This window comes from Halichoerus grypus, chromosome 14, assembly GCF_964656455.1.
Source record: "Halichoerus grypus chromosome 14, mHalGry1.hap1.1, whole genome shotgun sequence".
Taxonomy (NCBI): Eukaryota; Metazoa; Chordata; class Mammalia; order Carnivora; family Phocidae; genus Halichoerus; species Halichoerus grypus.
Window position 1 is genome coordinate 74030508 of NC_135725.1, and position 16425 is coordinate 74046932.

General features: G+C 47.7%; 1 protein-coding gene across 2 annotated transcripts in view; it reads right to left on the bottom strand.

Moving 5' to 3' along the window:
* Positions 1–1883: 1883 nt before the first annotated feature.
* Positions 1884–16425, bottom strand: part of FKBP15 (FKBP prolyl isomerase family member 15) — a 57480-nt gene continuing 42938 nt past the window's right edge. For both annotated transcript variants that reach the window (XM_036121958.2, XM_078061631.1), the window contains exons 20-28: positions 13421–13592; positions 11097–11233; positions 9393–9548; positions 8684–8836; positions 7582–7704; positions 6900–7007; positions 5937–6625; positions 4776–4872; positions 1884–2504 (exon numbers count right to left, since the gene is read on the bottom strand). In XM_036121958.2, the coding sequence (XP_035977851.2) occupies positions 2427–2504; positions 4776–4872; positions 5937–6625; positions 6900–7007; positions 7582–7704; positions 8684–8836; positions 9393–9548; positions 11097–11233; positions 13421–13592 (1713 nt within the window). In that variant the 3' untranslated portion in view covers positions 1884–2426. The remainder of the gene's footprint in view (positions 2505–4775; positions 4873–5936; positions 6626–6899; positions 7008–7581; positions 7705–8683; positions 8837–9392; positions 9549–11096; positions 11234–13420; positions 13593–16425) is intronic.

A 16425-nucleotide genomic window follows, 5' to 3' on the forward strand; every position in this document is an offset into this window, starting at 1 on the left:
TCAAAACCACTTTTGGGCGCCTGGGTGGCTCAGTTGGTTAAGTGACTGCCTTCGGCTCAGGTCATGATCCTGGAGTCCCTGGATCGAGTCCCGCATCGGGCTCCCTGCTCGGCAGGGAGCCTGCTTCTCCCTCTGACCCTCCCCCCCTCTCATGTGCTCTCTCTCTCATTCTGTCTCAAATAAATAAAATCTTTAAAAAAAAAACAAAAAAAAAACCACTTTTAATTTGCAGTGAGAACTATAAGAGAAAGTAGGTGACCCCTTCAGGACTGACCAGTGCAACCTCCCCACCTCAGCAGCAAATTGGAAGGCTGCTCCGTGGCACGAGGGGGGTGAGCTTTCTCCAGCACGGTCTTGCTGATGGAGCCGCACGTACCCAGTTATCCATCCTGACCAGCTCAGGCTCCCTCCCCTGGGGCACTGCTGACATGAGCACTTCCATGGGTGATCGGCAACCTCTTTGGTTTGATACAGTGGTAATACGTGTGGTGAGGGCTTTTAAAAAAATGTGTGCTCTAGAGAAGCTGGTTAGACTAAGCATTTCAACATTCTTCACGGCCAAGTCACAAAAGGTGGCACTTTCTCTACCTGAAGTTTTTTAAAAAATTTAACAGACACCTATCTAGTGCTTTTTATGTGCCAGGCAGTGTTCTGAGCACCTCAGAATATTAACTCATTTAACCCTCACAACCAGGTACAAATTGTTCGTCCCTGTTTTAGACAAGAGGAAGCTGAGGCACAGAGAAGTTAAAATCACCCAGCTCGTAAGTGGCAGAGCTGGGCTGCAGCACCAGGCAGCCTGCCCTGAGTCTGCTCATCAGCGCAGATGAGCATGAGGCTCAGAGGGTAACTGGCCGAGGCCACATGGCACCTAGTGGCACGAGGCTGTGAACGGAGACAGTGGGGGCTGCAAAGCCCGTGCTGTGTGTTTTACCCCAACAGGGCAGAGATTCTGTTTCAGAAGATCCGGCCTGAGGCCCAGGAGCCTGGATTTTGACAGGCACCACCGGCCCTCTTCCCCCAGCCCAGTGATGGATCCCACATGGTGGACAAGAGCCCAGGCTCCAGAATAGGCTGGCCAGGATTTGAATTCTCATTCTCCTGCTTCCTAGCTGTGTAATCTTGGACAAGTTAATTTAACTCTCTAAGCCTTGGTCTCTCTATAAAATGGGTTAAGTGTCTTATGCAAAGGGCTGCTGGAGATGAGACAGTCTGTGTAAAGTGCTCAACAACAAAGTTTAGTAAACAGTGGTTCTTACTGCCTCCCAGCCCCATTTACGGCACACAGGCTCACAAAGGATCTGTCTTCACAAAGGATGGGGTCAGGTCATCGGAATTCAGGACGCTCTCTTATAAACATTTTAAACCAGGGAACATTTTTATTAAAATTATTCTTTTTCAAGACTGGTTGCATGGTCTTTGGAAAATCCTGAAATAAGGAAAATGACCACAGATATTTTCTCACTACTCTTCTCTGCATTCGTCCTGGCCCCGAGTCCAGAGGGAATGGAAGCTGCTCTCAAAGTGAAGAATCAGTCAGGTGCCACGATGCACGACAATGCAAGGTAGGGACCCTCCCACCTTCTGTGCAGGGCTTCCTAGGGTGTAGGACCAAGTGTGCCAGAGCGAGTGGATGATATGACCAGTTCTCAGATAACCACAGTGCCCCAAGCCTTCATGCGTCTAGGATGAGCTGGGACAGCAGAGTGGTGACTTTCCTGAAAGCCTGAGTTCCAGGGTTAGGTGCAAAGGGAGTATGTCACAGTGCTTTCATGCATGTGAACCAACCCCAGTCTGTTCCAACTCCTACCCTGAGAGTCCCAGAGAAGAGCACAGCCAGCCTTAGAGCCAAATTCCATTTCTCCCCAAGAGCTTGAGGCAGGTTTCATTGCAGACATTTATTTTAGTTTTGTTAATTTCAAATATTCATTGACCTCTTGTATCAGATTTAAGGCAGAGAAAAGATACATGTCCCAGGACTGCAGGCAAGGCTGTTAACTGAACCAGGGTTTGGATAGTGTAGTCCACCCTAGGTTCCACCGGGCAGACCTTCCCCGAGACGACAGGTCCCGTTGCTGGTGCACAGCTGAACATCGGGAGGCAGATCAGTCTGAGTTAGTGAAGAGACTAAAAAGCTTGGAAGAGGGCAGGATTCTTGTAGGTGACTGGCTGCAGGCAACCCACCAGCCCTTCCTCCCAAGGGGACTCTGAGGCGGGATCCCAATGTTGTGAAGACAGGCTCACACTCCTCTCGGACCAGCCGGGCGGGGCGCTTAGAAGTTGGCTAACTCAGGTATGTGCACTGCTGTCCTCAGAATGCTCACCTTCACCTCACCCTGCGGCTTGTCTAGACACAGGGCTGGCTGTGCAAAATCATGCTTAGGGAAGGGTCGGTAGAGAAACCTTCGCACCAGTTTCCTGGGTCTTCATCCCAGCCAGTCAATGTCATCGTCATCGTCATCATCTCCAAAAAGGGGTGTTGGGGGCGGCCGTCCCTTCATGCTCTGACAAAACAGGAAAGAGCAGTCAGTCCTCACCTGGCCCTGCACCAGACGACCTTCCTGCCCATGTGAGGTGTAGCGAGCCGACACCTGTTCCCCGGCTCCAGGTTGGGAAGGAGGGTGTTGGTTAGGGTTTTACTGAAAGGACTAAGCCTGCGGCCAGCAAACCTGGGCTTCCAGATAAGTTTGCTGGGCTTCCAGATAAAGCTGAAACAAGCAGGCAGAGAAGGGAGGCAATCTTCCAACACACAGACAAGAAGACCAACATTGGCTAATTTTGTCATTTATTTGTGAAACACATGTATTGATTTGACAGGTTTCTTCTCATGCAGTGACTTACACATTTCGTGTGGGAAAAGAAGGGTCGATGGGGGAGAGATGCGAGTGGGAGGAAGAAAGAGAGAAGCAGAGCAGCCCTGAGGGAAGAGAGAAGATGCAAGAAGATGAAGAGAGGTTGGGAAGAATACAGCTCCATCTGAAGAAACGTTGTGGCCTATGGTGGCCTGTCTGGTTCTGGACGTGCCCCGAGCATGTGAGACAGTTGAGTTCAGAGGCTTGGCCACATTACCCAGTGGCAAATCCAAGAGATGATGAAAGCCCAGGAGCACAGGGCCACAGCCCCCAACACCCCTGAGCTCACTGGCCCTTCCCTCGCTCCCTCCACCCAGGTAGTAGGAAAAGGGAGATTAACAGGCCACGGAGGAAACCCTCCCCCACTTTTCATGACTTGAGCTCCTGGCCTTTTTCTTCTAGATTGCTGGGAACAGGTCCCGCGGGGGTGGCAGGGATTGACGCTGGAGAAAGGCACACATGGAGTTTCCCCTGCTCTGAGCTACTCTGGCCCAGGGTCTGGCCAAACAGAAGGCAGCATGATGCGGTCAGGGGTCCCTGGTACGGACCTTGTACCTCTCTCTGGGCCTCAACTAAATGATCTTTAAACTCTACAGTAGTGAATTAAAAGGTGGCTCACTGCTTCTGTTTTATTCCAACTAAAGTTCTGGCTCTGCATTCACTAGCATTATAACCTTGAGCATATTACTTAATCTTGCTGAGCCTCAGTCCTCTTTTCTATAAAATAGGATAAAATCCTCACTGGGTTAGTAGAGTATTAAATGAGAATGTCTGTGAAGTTTTCAAAGTATCCCAGAAACAGAAATTAACTTGGTAGTATTTATATTAATACCAATAATATACTGCTAACTAAACATTCCAACTATATTTAGCGCAGCCACTTGGGATACTCAATTGGCTTTTTGTTTTTATTTCTAAGTGCGAATTCATATTCAGAACTCCTGAATGAAAACTTACTTCTTGGGAAGAAAGGCCAACGGGAGGAGATGGTGCCCCTCCCCGCAGAGGAGCGCAGGCAGGAGGCGAGGGCGTCGGTACACGCAAGCCGGCTTCTCGCTCGGCCACAGCCATTTCCCCAAGGTTTTGGCAAAAGGCAAAACCCACTCTGGCTGACACATGAGGGGAGAAAAATGTGCCCTCAATCACCTCACATTTCTGTCCTTGGGACAGGCTGAGCTTGAACCTGATCTGTGTTCTCCACCCCTGTTTCACTCTGGTGACATTCCCATCAGAGCAGTCAAATGTCCTAGGGACAGCCTAACTCCGCACGTGGGGACAACAGATGCGAGAATCGGGGCTCTGATCCAGGCTCTGTGAGCAAGCCACCCTCCGGCCGTCACTTTGGAGCTTTGTAGAGCGAGGTCATGCTATCGGTACTTAACCCATTTTCTGCCTGGGGTGTTGTGAGGCAAAACAAGGTAGCAGCTTGGAAAGCAGGCTGAGGATGCGGAAAGGCCCAGAAACAGGTGGTCTTAGAAGGAGCCTGGGGTTTCAGTCCTAGCTCTGTGGCTGTAGGTAAATCACCTTTCTGAGCCTCAGTTTGTCTACGAATAAGGATACAAGACAAAAAATTCAAAGTCCCTTCTGATTGTAAAATAGACAATCTCTGACCAGATCTGAGGGAACCTGAGGCCTTAGCATTCTAATGCAGGACTAAGCAGCCCAACTTCCTTCACTGAAAGTAGAAATCATTCCTGCATGGACACAGATCGTGATCCTTTTTCAGGAATAAAGTGGTATCTGCCCATCCCCACTGTGCTTACAGAGCTGCCCCCTCCCAGCCCCACGCCTGCTCCCACAAGGCGCTGCACACAGAGCCCAGGGCATGGGCCACCCACAGACTCCACTCCTCTTCTCAGAGCCAGCGGGGAAGGGCCCCCGGGTGGTGGTGTGAGGACTGGGCAGTGCCTGGGATTTCCTTACCACCTCATCTTCATCCTCCTCCTCAGGCTGTGCTTTGGGCCTTGAAACTTTCAGAGTTGCCCCTTTAAATAGTTCATCTTCTTCATCCCCTGGGAGACTGAAGGAAAAATCAAGAAAATCAAGTCATAGAAAATGGTGTTACTGGGGTGCCTGGGTGGCTCAGTCGGTTAAGGTCTGCCTTAGGCTCAGGTCATGATCCCAGGGTCCTGGGATCGAGCCCCGCATCAGGCTCCTTGCTCAGCGGGGAGCCTGCTTCTCCCTCTCTGCCTACTTGTGTTCTCTCTGTCAAATAAATAAATAAAATCTTTAAAAAAAAAAAAAAAAGAAAGAAAATGGTGTTATTTCTGTTCCTGTTCTAGGCCACAGGGCCCACAACCTCTGGAGAAAGAACCCAACAGCTGTGGTAATCGCCCAGGGACTCCTCCCGCCTCTACACTGGCCTCCTAGCGTTCTTGACTCCCTCCATGACCTACAGCCAGAGTGATCTTCATAAACTAATACATCAGGCCATGTCACTTTTTGCTTAAATCCCTTTAATAGCTTTTCACAGTACCTAAAATCCAAACTTCTAAGAGTGACACAAAATCTCACGTGCCTTGTCCCTACTTCATTCTCCAATCTCAGATTAACACCATTCTCCTTACTGTGCCCTCCTTAGTTCCTTGACTGTCATGTCCCCTCCTACCACAGGGCCTTTGCATGTGCTGTGCCTGCTCTCTACAATCTCTTCCTCCCAATCTTGGCATTGAAGGCTCCTTTCCATCCTTTAGGTCCCAGTTTAAACATTACCTTCTCAGAATCCTTCCCTAACCACTCTATCTCAAAGTAGAGTAACTCCTCCTTTATTCTCTATTATATGAATAGAGAATTTCTTTTTTTAAGCACTTTTTTAAAGCATACTTTTATAATACATAAATATTTGTTTGTCTTCCCCACTAGACTGCAAGCTCCTTAACTCAAGAACCAAATCTGCCTTGCCTACCACCCCATTGCAGTGCTGACCACAGAGCCTCTTACATAGTAGGCATTATTGAACAAATACATGAATGAGTAAGTGAATCAGACAGTCCTTCTCTGAGGACGAGTTACCAGCCCTGGAAACACCAGCCACAACCTCCACATAGAGCTGCCTTGTCCTGGAAACTGCTCAGGAAGACCTACCTGGCATGCTGAGAAGAGTGGCCGGACCCACTTGCTGCTCCGACAGTTAATGAACCTGCCTCTGTGTTTTCTAGCTCCTTAAAGGGAGCAGTGGAGTTAGGGACATTCTCATCTTTCTTGAGCTCTGGAGGCTGAGGCTCTTCTCCTAGACTTTCAGGCCCCAAGGCGAGTGGGTCCTCTTTCATGGAATGTGAAGTCAGGGATAGTCTCGTGGAGCTTTCTGGCTCCCCGACGTAGGCATTCTCCAATGGGCTGGCAGCAAGTGTCTCCTCGCACTCAGAGTCCACAAGCACAGGGCCCGGAGGCTGAGGGGGAATTGAAGTTGGGGGCCCCAGAGGTCTCCGGGAGGGCATACAAGCCAGTTCGGGTGGGAGGGAATCACCTTTTATCTCTGAGAGCGCCTCTGCTTCTGCGGGCTCCCCTTCCCTTCCCTGTACCTCATCCTGGGGAGCAGAGAGGGCCTGAGGAGGCAGGGGGACAGCCTCCTGGACTGCCTGCTCCGATGACACCAGGGGGGACTCCTGCGACTCCCTACTCAGGGTCGCTGGGGGCGGCCCAGAACTGGCCGAGACCGAGAGCTCCCGGGAAGGTCTCTGGGGCTGCTCTTCTTCCTCCTCCTCCTCCTCTTCTTCATTGCTGCTCTGTCCCTTGTCTTGCTCGGGCTGGTTTAACAGCTGAAGAGTCACCATCTGTTCAAAAGCCAAGGAGGAGGAGATGCTCACTGACAGGAAAACAGCAGACACTCCTACTTCTTCGCTCCCTGACAGCACAGCAGCTCGTGCAGGTCGAATGCCTGCTTCTTCCTCTAGCTGGAGGCTGCCCTCATCTCTCCAGATAAAAGTCATGCCACTTTTCCTGATTCTTGAGGAACAGTCTTGAATACCTTTTAGATTTATGATCCCTCAAAGGGCCCTTAAGCCACAAGATTCCCACTTCGGGGCAAAAGTCAGCGGCCGGCCCTACCTTGATGGTGTTCATGATAGTCCCCAGAACGGCCCTGCCGCCGTAAGATTCCTCCAGCTCAAACTCTCCCCGCAACGACTGGAACACCTGGTTCATGATCTTCTTGACCTGCGTGAAGACGCGAGGAGAGCAAAACAAAATCTATGTTGCCAACATCAAGTGATTTAAGTGATGCAGGTAAATGCCAGAGAGGAGTTGGGAGGGCTGAAAGGAAGCCCTCTGGGTACCGTAGTACGCGCCACAGCTGGTCCTGAACTGAGACGCCAAAGGCTGTCACTGTGGAGGGCGATGTTAAATAAGGAACAGCATTCGGTGGAAGGGTTATCAAGGACTGGCAAGCTGCAGCCCGTGTTGATCAATGCCTCCTCGTGCTGAGGCCACCATGCGAGCCGCCGCGGGCTACGAGGACTGGTGCTAGCAGATGCTGGGCAGGCTTCTCACTGCGCCGATTTAGAGACATTTCCCTTATCTGTCAAAACCCCAGGACAGGGCCCTCTGGGGTTTCTCACCAACGTGATAGGCTCCAAAGAGTTCATTTTTACTGAAGCCAGACAAGTGGTGTATCACTAAAGTCAGAAGAAAAGCTGCCAACACAAAATTGGCCCCATTCTTCCTGAAGGCCCGATAGACACATTCAATCCCCTGATATGACCTGGGATGTGTCTTCGAAATGCCCACTCACCTTCTCTGAGGGGTCAGCGGCAGCAGCCGCAACACCAGACACGTGGGGCTTGGTCTCCAGGTCCTTGGCATGCTGTTCATTTTGCTCTGTCAGGGCCGTGACTTGGGCCTGGAGGGCTAGACACTGCAAAACAACAGACTGTGGCTGTGGCCGCGGGAGCCTGGACTGCCAGGTGAAAGTCAGGACACTGGGAGGACGAGAACCATCCTAAGCATCCAGTGTTAACCTCAGGTAGGTCCGCTGGTGTCCATACGCCCCCACCCACCCCAGGCCTGCCGACTCAGGGCATTCTTTTTCCTCATCCCTCAGTCTCAACTCACATCTTCACCTCCTCTTCCCCACCAATGTCACTTGCCTTATTCCTTATCAGGTTCAAGAGCATGATGAAAAAAGGGGGGATATAAGTCCAGTGACACAGACATATGAAAACCGGCCATTAGAAGCAGCCTATTCACCTGTGAGACTGCCTTCATCATCTCTGAGTCAAAGATTTTTAACTAGATACTGTAAGGAAAGAAAGTCACCTCCAGATAGGGGGGCTGTCATACCATAACCCTAAACCATCTTCCATCTCTGTCACTTTCATGCCAGTGACCCACCAGATGCAGTCCCCACCCCACCTCCGTGCCTCTGCCCGGGGCATTCTGCCGCCTTGGGCACCTCACTTCACCTCATCAACACTAGTGGTCCTTCTTGGCTCTGCTCCCTCAGGCACTTCCTCTTCCAGGTCTCACAGCACTTCATGCTTATCTTTGTTTCTCTCCTGCTCCCTTTCTGGACTGTGAGATGCTTAAGGGCAGAGTTCTTTGTAAGTCCTTTCCCTAACACAGTATCTGGACTATCACTGGCACTCAATAAATATTTGCTTCATAAATGATCAAATAATGGAATTAAACATGTTGTTTTTTCTTTTTCTAGGTCACAGACCTGTCTTCCCAAAATCAGTATGTGAAAGATTACCGATAAACTGGAGAGCTGAACAAGCGTGGTTTGGCTTTCAAGCTATTAACACCTTTTAGGTTCAGAAGGATTTACAAGACCCAACGTGTTTGCCTCAAATTAACTGGGCCGCCTAAGCTGTCGGCCCCGGGGAAACGCCTACCTTTTCCTGAAGGTGGAGCAGCTTCTGCTGGTTGGCATCTCTCTGCGCACAAACTTCCTGGTACTGCTGCTGGTGCTCACCCCTGGCGGAGGCCAGCAGCTGCTCACACTTTGCTTCCCACTGGGTCTGCAGCTCAGCCTGCACCAGAGACAGCTGCCAAGAGAACGCGATCACCATATGGGGGCAGGGGGCACAGTCGCATCTAGGGAAGCCCATCTTTCCTAAGGCAAAAAGAATAAGCTAACAGCCCAGATTTAATAGGGACACAACTATTTGAAAGACCTTGATTACTTTGAAAGTAAATGTATTTTTTTAATATAGGTACGCAGATGTCATTGGTGGTCAGGATTCTAAAAGCTACTCCAACCAGAGAAAGAGGTGACTGTCTAGACAGGTCGCTAGAGGATAGAGCCATATTGTAATCTTTTCAGAGTCTGGGCCCTAAACTTCACAGGTTCAGGCGAAACAGTTTTGTCAAAATCCCCAGAGGAGACTAAACTGAGGGCACCAATTCACTCAACAGTCAGACACGCAGATATGAATTTATGAACTTACAAGGAAAAAGGTCTCTGTCAAATGAACTAGAGACCCAGGTGTGTCCTGTCACTGTCCCTGGTCTCCCTGCCTGATTACCTAAATAAATCCCTTCTCTTCAAGGACGGTAATGGGCCTGAAGGCACATTTCCAAAGTGCTTCAGTTTCCTGTTACCTGCTCTGCAGCAGCTTGGTCTGTGGACACCCGAGCCTTTTTCAAGAGCTGCCGAAGCTTGTCCAATTCTTCCTGGTAGGACTTGCGGATTTCATCGATCTCCTCCTCAGCCTGACAGCGCTCTTGAGCGGACTTCTTTTTCCTTTCAGACAGGTTCTTGGGAATAAGAGAAACATCATCAGCTCTAGCTGTTTCACAGAGGATAAATGCAGAAGATGGTGACAGTGGTGGTAGTTTTTGACCTGGGTCTTCCTGGAAACAATTCAATGTTTAATTTTTCTTCTATATTTCATTCTTGGCTACTGAGTGACAAAAATTGTGACAAGAAGAAGGAAAACAAGAAGTTCTTTATCTACCATTCTATTAAGAGATAGGGAACATCTTAACAATGGTAAGGGCACAGGGAAGTGGACACTTTCATACCTGCTAGTAGGAAAATAAATGAGTGTTCTCTCTTTGGATGGCAATTTAGCGGTCCTGTGAAAGGATTTTCAAAATACATCCAGAAATTGCACAAATTATCATTTATCTTAAGGAAGCAATAAATCATGTTCACAAAGACTGTGGTACATGGATGGTCACTGTAGTGCTTTCTCTCACAATGAAAAACTGAAAACAGTCCCCCCAAATCAGAAGGAATTAGGTTTAAAAAAAAAACCCTGATAAGGTCATAGAAGAAACTGAAAATGTAGACCAAGATTTATCCCCTAAAAAGGCACTAGGCCACCAAAGCTTTACTAGAGAGTTTTATAGAAATCTCAGAAAGTTTGCTCTTTTCATATTTAAACTATTCCAGAACAGAAAGACAGAAATATTCCCACTTTGTTCAATGGGGCTAGTTTAGGCTGACCTTAAAATTTTAACACGACAAAAGATATAAATACTAAGTGATATTTGTAACATCTATGAGTGACAAAAGATTAATACCGTCAGTAATGTTTATAAATCAAACTAATATTACAATAAGAAAGAGGACAAAGGACATTAAAAAGTGATCTAGCAATTCTAATTCATGCAATTCATTTTATGGAAATGCTCAAATGAATTTGCAAAAAATAGTTATATAGTACAAGGATGTCCACAGCAGCAATGCTTGAAATTGTGAAAAAACAGAAACATAAATACCCATCAGTAGGTAAATAGTTAAGTAAGTTATGGTATAACCTCACAATACACTAGACTACTATGCTGTAGTTAAAAGGAATGAGAGTTTTCATTTTTTTTTTTTTTTAAGATTTTAGTTTTAAGCAATCTCTACACCCAACGTGGGGCTTGAACTCACAACCCCGAGATCAAGAATCACATGCTTTACCAACTGAGCCAGCAGGCATCCCAGAAAGTTCTCATTATTAGTACAATGTCCATGAGGAAAAAAAAAAAAAAAGCATTAAACACTATCCTATCATAGTTTAAAAATGATCAGTATACATACCAGTATGCACAAGTATGTGTGTACATATGTTTTATACACACAAAGAACAAATTGCATGGATAATCATACATTATTTATAGTCGTTATCGCTAATGCTTGAGATTAGAGAGGAAAAAAGATAAATTTTTTTATTTCATACTTTTCTGTATTATTTGTATTTGTTACAATGAGCACATGCTACTGTAATTTTTAAAAGGAAAGCAAAAACGTTTATTCAACAGCTAATCCTGGCCACTTGGGTCCAACAGAGAAATTCTGGGTGTAGAATTTACCTTTTCCAGAGATTCCTTCTCATCTCGAAGATCAGCCAGCTCGTCCTCCAGGGACGTCACCTTGAGCTCTAGTTGTCTCCGGCTTTGCTTTTCACTTTTGAATTTGGACTGAGCTTGCTCCGAGGTTTCCTGGAGTTCTGGGATAGAACCGCAGAGAGACTGGCTGCAGAACCAGAGCTGCAGGGGCACCTGGCATCCCGGCCGCTCTTCCCAAGCTGCACCCTGCGGTCTCCCGACTCGACCACGTGCACGCCTTCCCCTCACTCCCTTCAGTACCACCTCCCTGACCAGAGAAAGGCAGATGAGGTCATGAACCAACTCCCCTACCAACCCATGTTCGTGTCTGTATGTGTGTGTCCCCTTCTCCACACACAATGAAAAAGAAACGTTTCAAGCCGTCCAAAGCCACTTTCAAAATGTATCACTGCCACAATCCCATTTCAGCCACTGCCTCAACATACTGAACAGATCTTTATTTAGCGTTAGTCCAGGCCCTGTCTCACCGCCTTGGTAAAATACTCCCATCCTTCTTGGTAGCTGGGACATTCTACCAAGAGTTTCCTTTTAAAACACCAAAAAAAAAAAAAGCTCAAAAAAAGCTACTCAGAATATTTCTTAAAAATGTAACACACTGGGGCGCCTGGGTGGCTCAGTCGTTAAGCGTCTCAGGTCATGATCCCAGGGTCCTGGGATACAGCCCCGCATCGGGCTCCCTGCTCTGCGGGAAGCCTGCTTCTCCCTCTCCCACTCCCCCTGCTTGTGTTCCCTCTCTCGCTGTGTCTCTGTCAAATAAATAAATAAAATCTGAAAAAAAAAATGTAATGCATTAAAATGAAGTTTGTACAGAAAACTTCTGAGACCCTTATGGTGCTTTTGAGGTAACTGTCATAGGGCACCACAAAAGCAGAAAAGATACCTGTACAACATTCAAATCTAAGACTGTCCCTCAGGTGAACCCAGGTGATGCTCTAAAAGGGAAGGGGTTTATCCTCAAGGTATCACTCTACCGACTTACATCAGTGTTTTTAGCTCTTTTCAGGCAAGCGAACTTTGCTTCTTCCCAATTCTGCTGCTGCCCCAGCTACACCCCGCCCCCTGGTCCCATCTGTGTCTTCCACATTTGTTTCTACACACCAAAGTGCATGAATCAACATGCTGGTCTTCACAACTCTTCTATTCAAGTCCCTGTGTCTTGAGCAGCACCTTTATGCCAGGTACTGAACTAATGCTAACTTGGAAGAAAGGACTTTGCAAAAGATGAGCAAGATACCATCCTTGGCCTCCAGAGGCTTGTATTCTAGAAGGGAATACAGACCTATAAATACTGCTGATTTGAGGTTAACTCTGATAATGGTCATAATAATGTACTCAGAGATAAAGGATTCTAAAGGAGATCAAATGTTCTAGAAAAAAAACAGGAAAGTTTCTGAAAGAGATTTTGGAGAATTGGAGGCAAATATTGGTGACAGAGGACACACCAAGTCCATAGAAGAGCATGGATTAAAAGCAAGACCAGAACCACAGGATGGGCTGAAGCTGTAGCAGGCTGGCTAGTATGTCCAGAGCCGAAATGAACTGAGCAACAGAAGAGGAAGTAAGCCAAGCTGGAGGGGCCTCGAGTGCCAGGCTGAAGGGTTGGAATCCACCCTCTAGGAAGGAGCCGGCCACTACAGGAAGTACTTCTTTTTTAAACTTCCACTGAGTCATGAGTTAGAGGAAGACATTAAACTCTTCCAGGCCCATGAGCCAAACACAAGTACCAAAGACACTGAGGACAACACTTGCCAAACAAAGTGGGAAAGTGGTCACTAATCAACTTCAGATGAACAGTCAGTTCTTTAGCAGTCCTTTATGTCAAGCAATGGTGTAGGTTTATACCGGTCTACTTTCATTTTTGCCTCAGTCCTTCACAAACTTCAAGAGCATCAAGCCAAATGGATTTGAAGGAAGGACAGAGTTTAATTTTTTTTTTTTTTAGTTTTTATTTATTTATTTGAGAGAGAGACAGAAAGTGTGAGAGCAAGCACGAGTAGGGGGTGGGGGAGGGCAGAGGGAGAAGCAGATGCCCTGCTGAGCACAGCCCGACATGGAGCTCGATCCCAGGACTCCAGGATCATGACCTGAGCTGAAGGCAGACGCTTAACCGACTGAGCCACCCAGGCGCCCTGGTCTTTTTTAAGTAAATTCTACCCCTCAACGCTGGGCTTGAACTCATGACCCTGAGATCAAGAGTCACATGCTCTACTGAATGAGCCACGCAGGTGCCTCTCAGTTTAATTCCTTAGGTTTAAATGGTGAACGTCCCAGCCCCTCCAAGGACGTACCTGAGAACTCTGCCTGCAGTTTGGCGAGCTGGCCCCTCAGGAGGTCTGTCTCCTTCGAGCTTCCTGCCAGCTCCATCTGCAGCTCTGTCTCTTTCTTCTGGTGAGCAGTCACTTCCAGCTGCAGACGAGACACCTGAGCGGTGGCGGCTGCTAACTCTTCTGTCACCTTGGCCTGAACAGTAACAAAGTATGACGCCACTTCAAACACAGGTGTCCCTTGTCTCCCAGTGATGACCCAACCTCACACACTCTATGCTGACTGAACTGGTAGAAAGGGAGCTAAGGCACCCTCAACCTGCATTAAGCCAAAATCAAGCCTTCAATACGTGCCAAGTCTGTGACCCAGGAATTCCCTTGCAGAAATCTGTCCTTAGGAAGCAGGGAAATCTGTCCTTAGGAAGCATTGGGCAAACTTAACAAAAATTTTGCTACAAGATATTCGTTGCAGACTGTTTACAGGTGCAAAAGAATGGAAAAATAAAATGCTGGAAAATGGGCTTAAGCAGATTATGATACACGCATCCCGTATGCAGCTATCAAGAATGGTGTGCGACAGAGCCATAGTCCCTTGTTCAATGTTACCCATCTGATACATGAGAAATGGTGTTCCTGCCATTTTCTACCTTTTCTAGGATACACATGTATTCTTCTTCATAAGAAAGGGGTATTTTAAAATTAAATTGAATGCCTTCAACAGCAATCAACATCTGAGTCTGTAGTTTCTCCCTAATGGTCCTGACTACCCGTGCAAGTATGATGGAAAGCTCAGCTACCTGAGGGTGACTGCTCTGGGGGTTCTTGGAAGAACAGAGCTAATGAAACATGGCCACACATCAGTTTTCTGCGTGCTCCACGTACTGCAAATGGTGCCCTGGCCTGGCCTCACAGAAGCTCTATGCTCTCAAGTAACATCTGATGAAACCACAATGACTCCCCGGAGAACCCTCTAATGATACTCTGTGTGGTAAGGGTGATGACTAAGAGGATGGTCAATAAAACGGAATGGTAAACAAGTGACAAATACCACATCCTCGTCACCTGAACTGATGGGCTCCCATACAAATGAGGAGAAATGAGATGACAAGAAAGGCAGCGAACAGTTGCTCTGCTGGTGAACAGTCTCGACTTTTGGATAGCCAAGTATTTATGGGGTTGGACCGTCTCTTCTCTGCTGTTATGCTGCTACTCCCATTACTCCTCCTATGCTATTCTACCCGATGTGCATTTACAGTTGTCTCCTTCCTGTCACTTGTCCCTTCTTAGGCCACTCACTATGCCCCTGCAGGTTTAAGCGTTCCAAAGCCTTTACTGGTTTGCTAGCTTCCATTTAAAATCTAGTATTTTGGCTCTGCTAAACATGAAGGAAATAAAGCAAATTAAAAGTGTATATAAAAGGGGCGCCTGGGTGGCTCAGATGGGTAAGCGTCTGCCTTCGGCTCAGGTCATGATCCCAGGGGCCTGGGATTGAGCCCCGCTTCAGGCTCCCTGCTCAGCGGGAAGCCTGCTTCTCCCTCTCCCTCTGCCTCTGCCATTCCCTCCACCTGTGCTCTCTGGCTCTATCTCACAAATAAATAACTAAAATCTTAAAAAAAAAAAAAAAGTGTATATAAGATAAAAAGAAACAGGTTATGAATAAGTATCTGAGAGTCCACCGGCAAAGACTCTCTTTGACCAAACTTTAGTCAGGCTCCTCTCAGCCCCGACCTTGGCCTCCCATCCTGTCTGTGGCCTGCCCAGCCTAGTTTTAGCAAGAATCCTGCTACATCCGTTTAGAGAGCACCCCTCCCCCTGATATCTGAACAAGTTCTTCATCCTCGACCTTTGGTATCCCAGTCCTTGGCCAGTCATTAGCAAGAATCCTACTAGGTCAGTTTAGCAAGAATCCCCCCACCCATGAGGTCTCCTCTGAATAATTTTCCAGCACTGACCCCTCACTCCGCTCCTTAGGTACGAATCCCCCATCTGCCCTCACTGTATTTGGAGTGGAGCCCAATCTTTCTCTCCTACTGCAAGAGCCTTGAATAAAGTCCTCCTTACTGCTTCAGGAAGTGTCTGAGTAATTTTTTCTTTAACAGTATGAGACCTTTCAAGTGAGCTCTAAGATACTTATTTTTGCTATTCAGTAGCCTTAGGATTTTACCTGTTAAACACAGAGGACAACGGCCGCTAGAACTTCCAGATAGAAAAGGGGTTTTCATCTGCCCCATAGAGAATAAAAGTTTTAGTCACTGTCCTGATGCACATGGCCTAACGGGGCCTGAGCTCACACAGCACCCAGAGAGCTGTGTGTGTGTCTGCGGCTCCAGAGTTCACAAATATCAGGGCGAGGGCCCCTCACAAAGGCCTCGCAGCAGCTAAGACCACTGGAAAGGCTGAAGGTCACTGGAGGGGAGGCAGTGGGATGGGTGGTCCCTCTCTCCCCAAAGGACAAGCAGAGTGAAAGGTCACTCAAAAGCTCTATTTATCTCAGGGCCTTATATGGAAAGGCCTATTAGAAGCATGACAAGTAATACTCTCACCCAAACACACCTGTGTGCACAGAGAAACGAGCGAAGGGATGAGTAAACAGGAAAGGAAAGCAAAGGCAGGGAGAACCAAGAGTTCAGAAAAACAAGTAAAAAGGAGCATTCAAGTCAGAAGCAGGAAAATGGTACCAAAGCAAAATGGCAATTTGACAAAAGGAAAAGGACACAGCTGACTGGCAGTGAGGCCCTGGGCAAGCTGCTTCCTCTCCCTGGGCCTCAGTTTGCCCTCTGTAAAACAGGAAGGTCAAACCAGGTGACCTCCAACAGCTCTCCTGTTAGTCCAGGGTTTTATGTGGAAATACTAACCCCGTCAGAGAGAAAAATAATGAATTCCATTCTCCAAATGTCCACTGAGCTCTCAGCCAAAACTCTCTGAGCTGCGTTTGAAGGCAGAGAGCTGCCTCCAGGGATCAAAGGACCTCGATGATCTCCCTTTAGGAGGACAGCCCTCATAGGGACGACTACCAAGTAAGAAAGAAG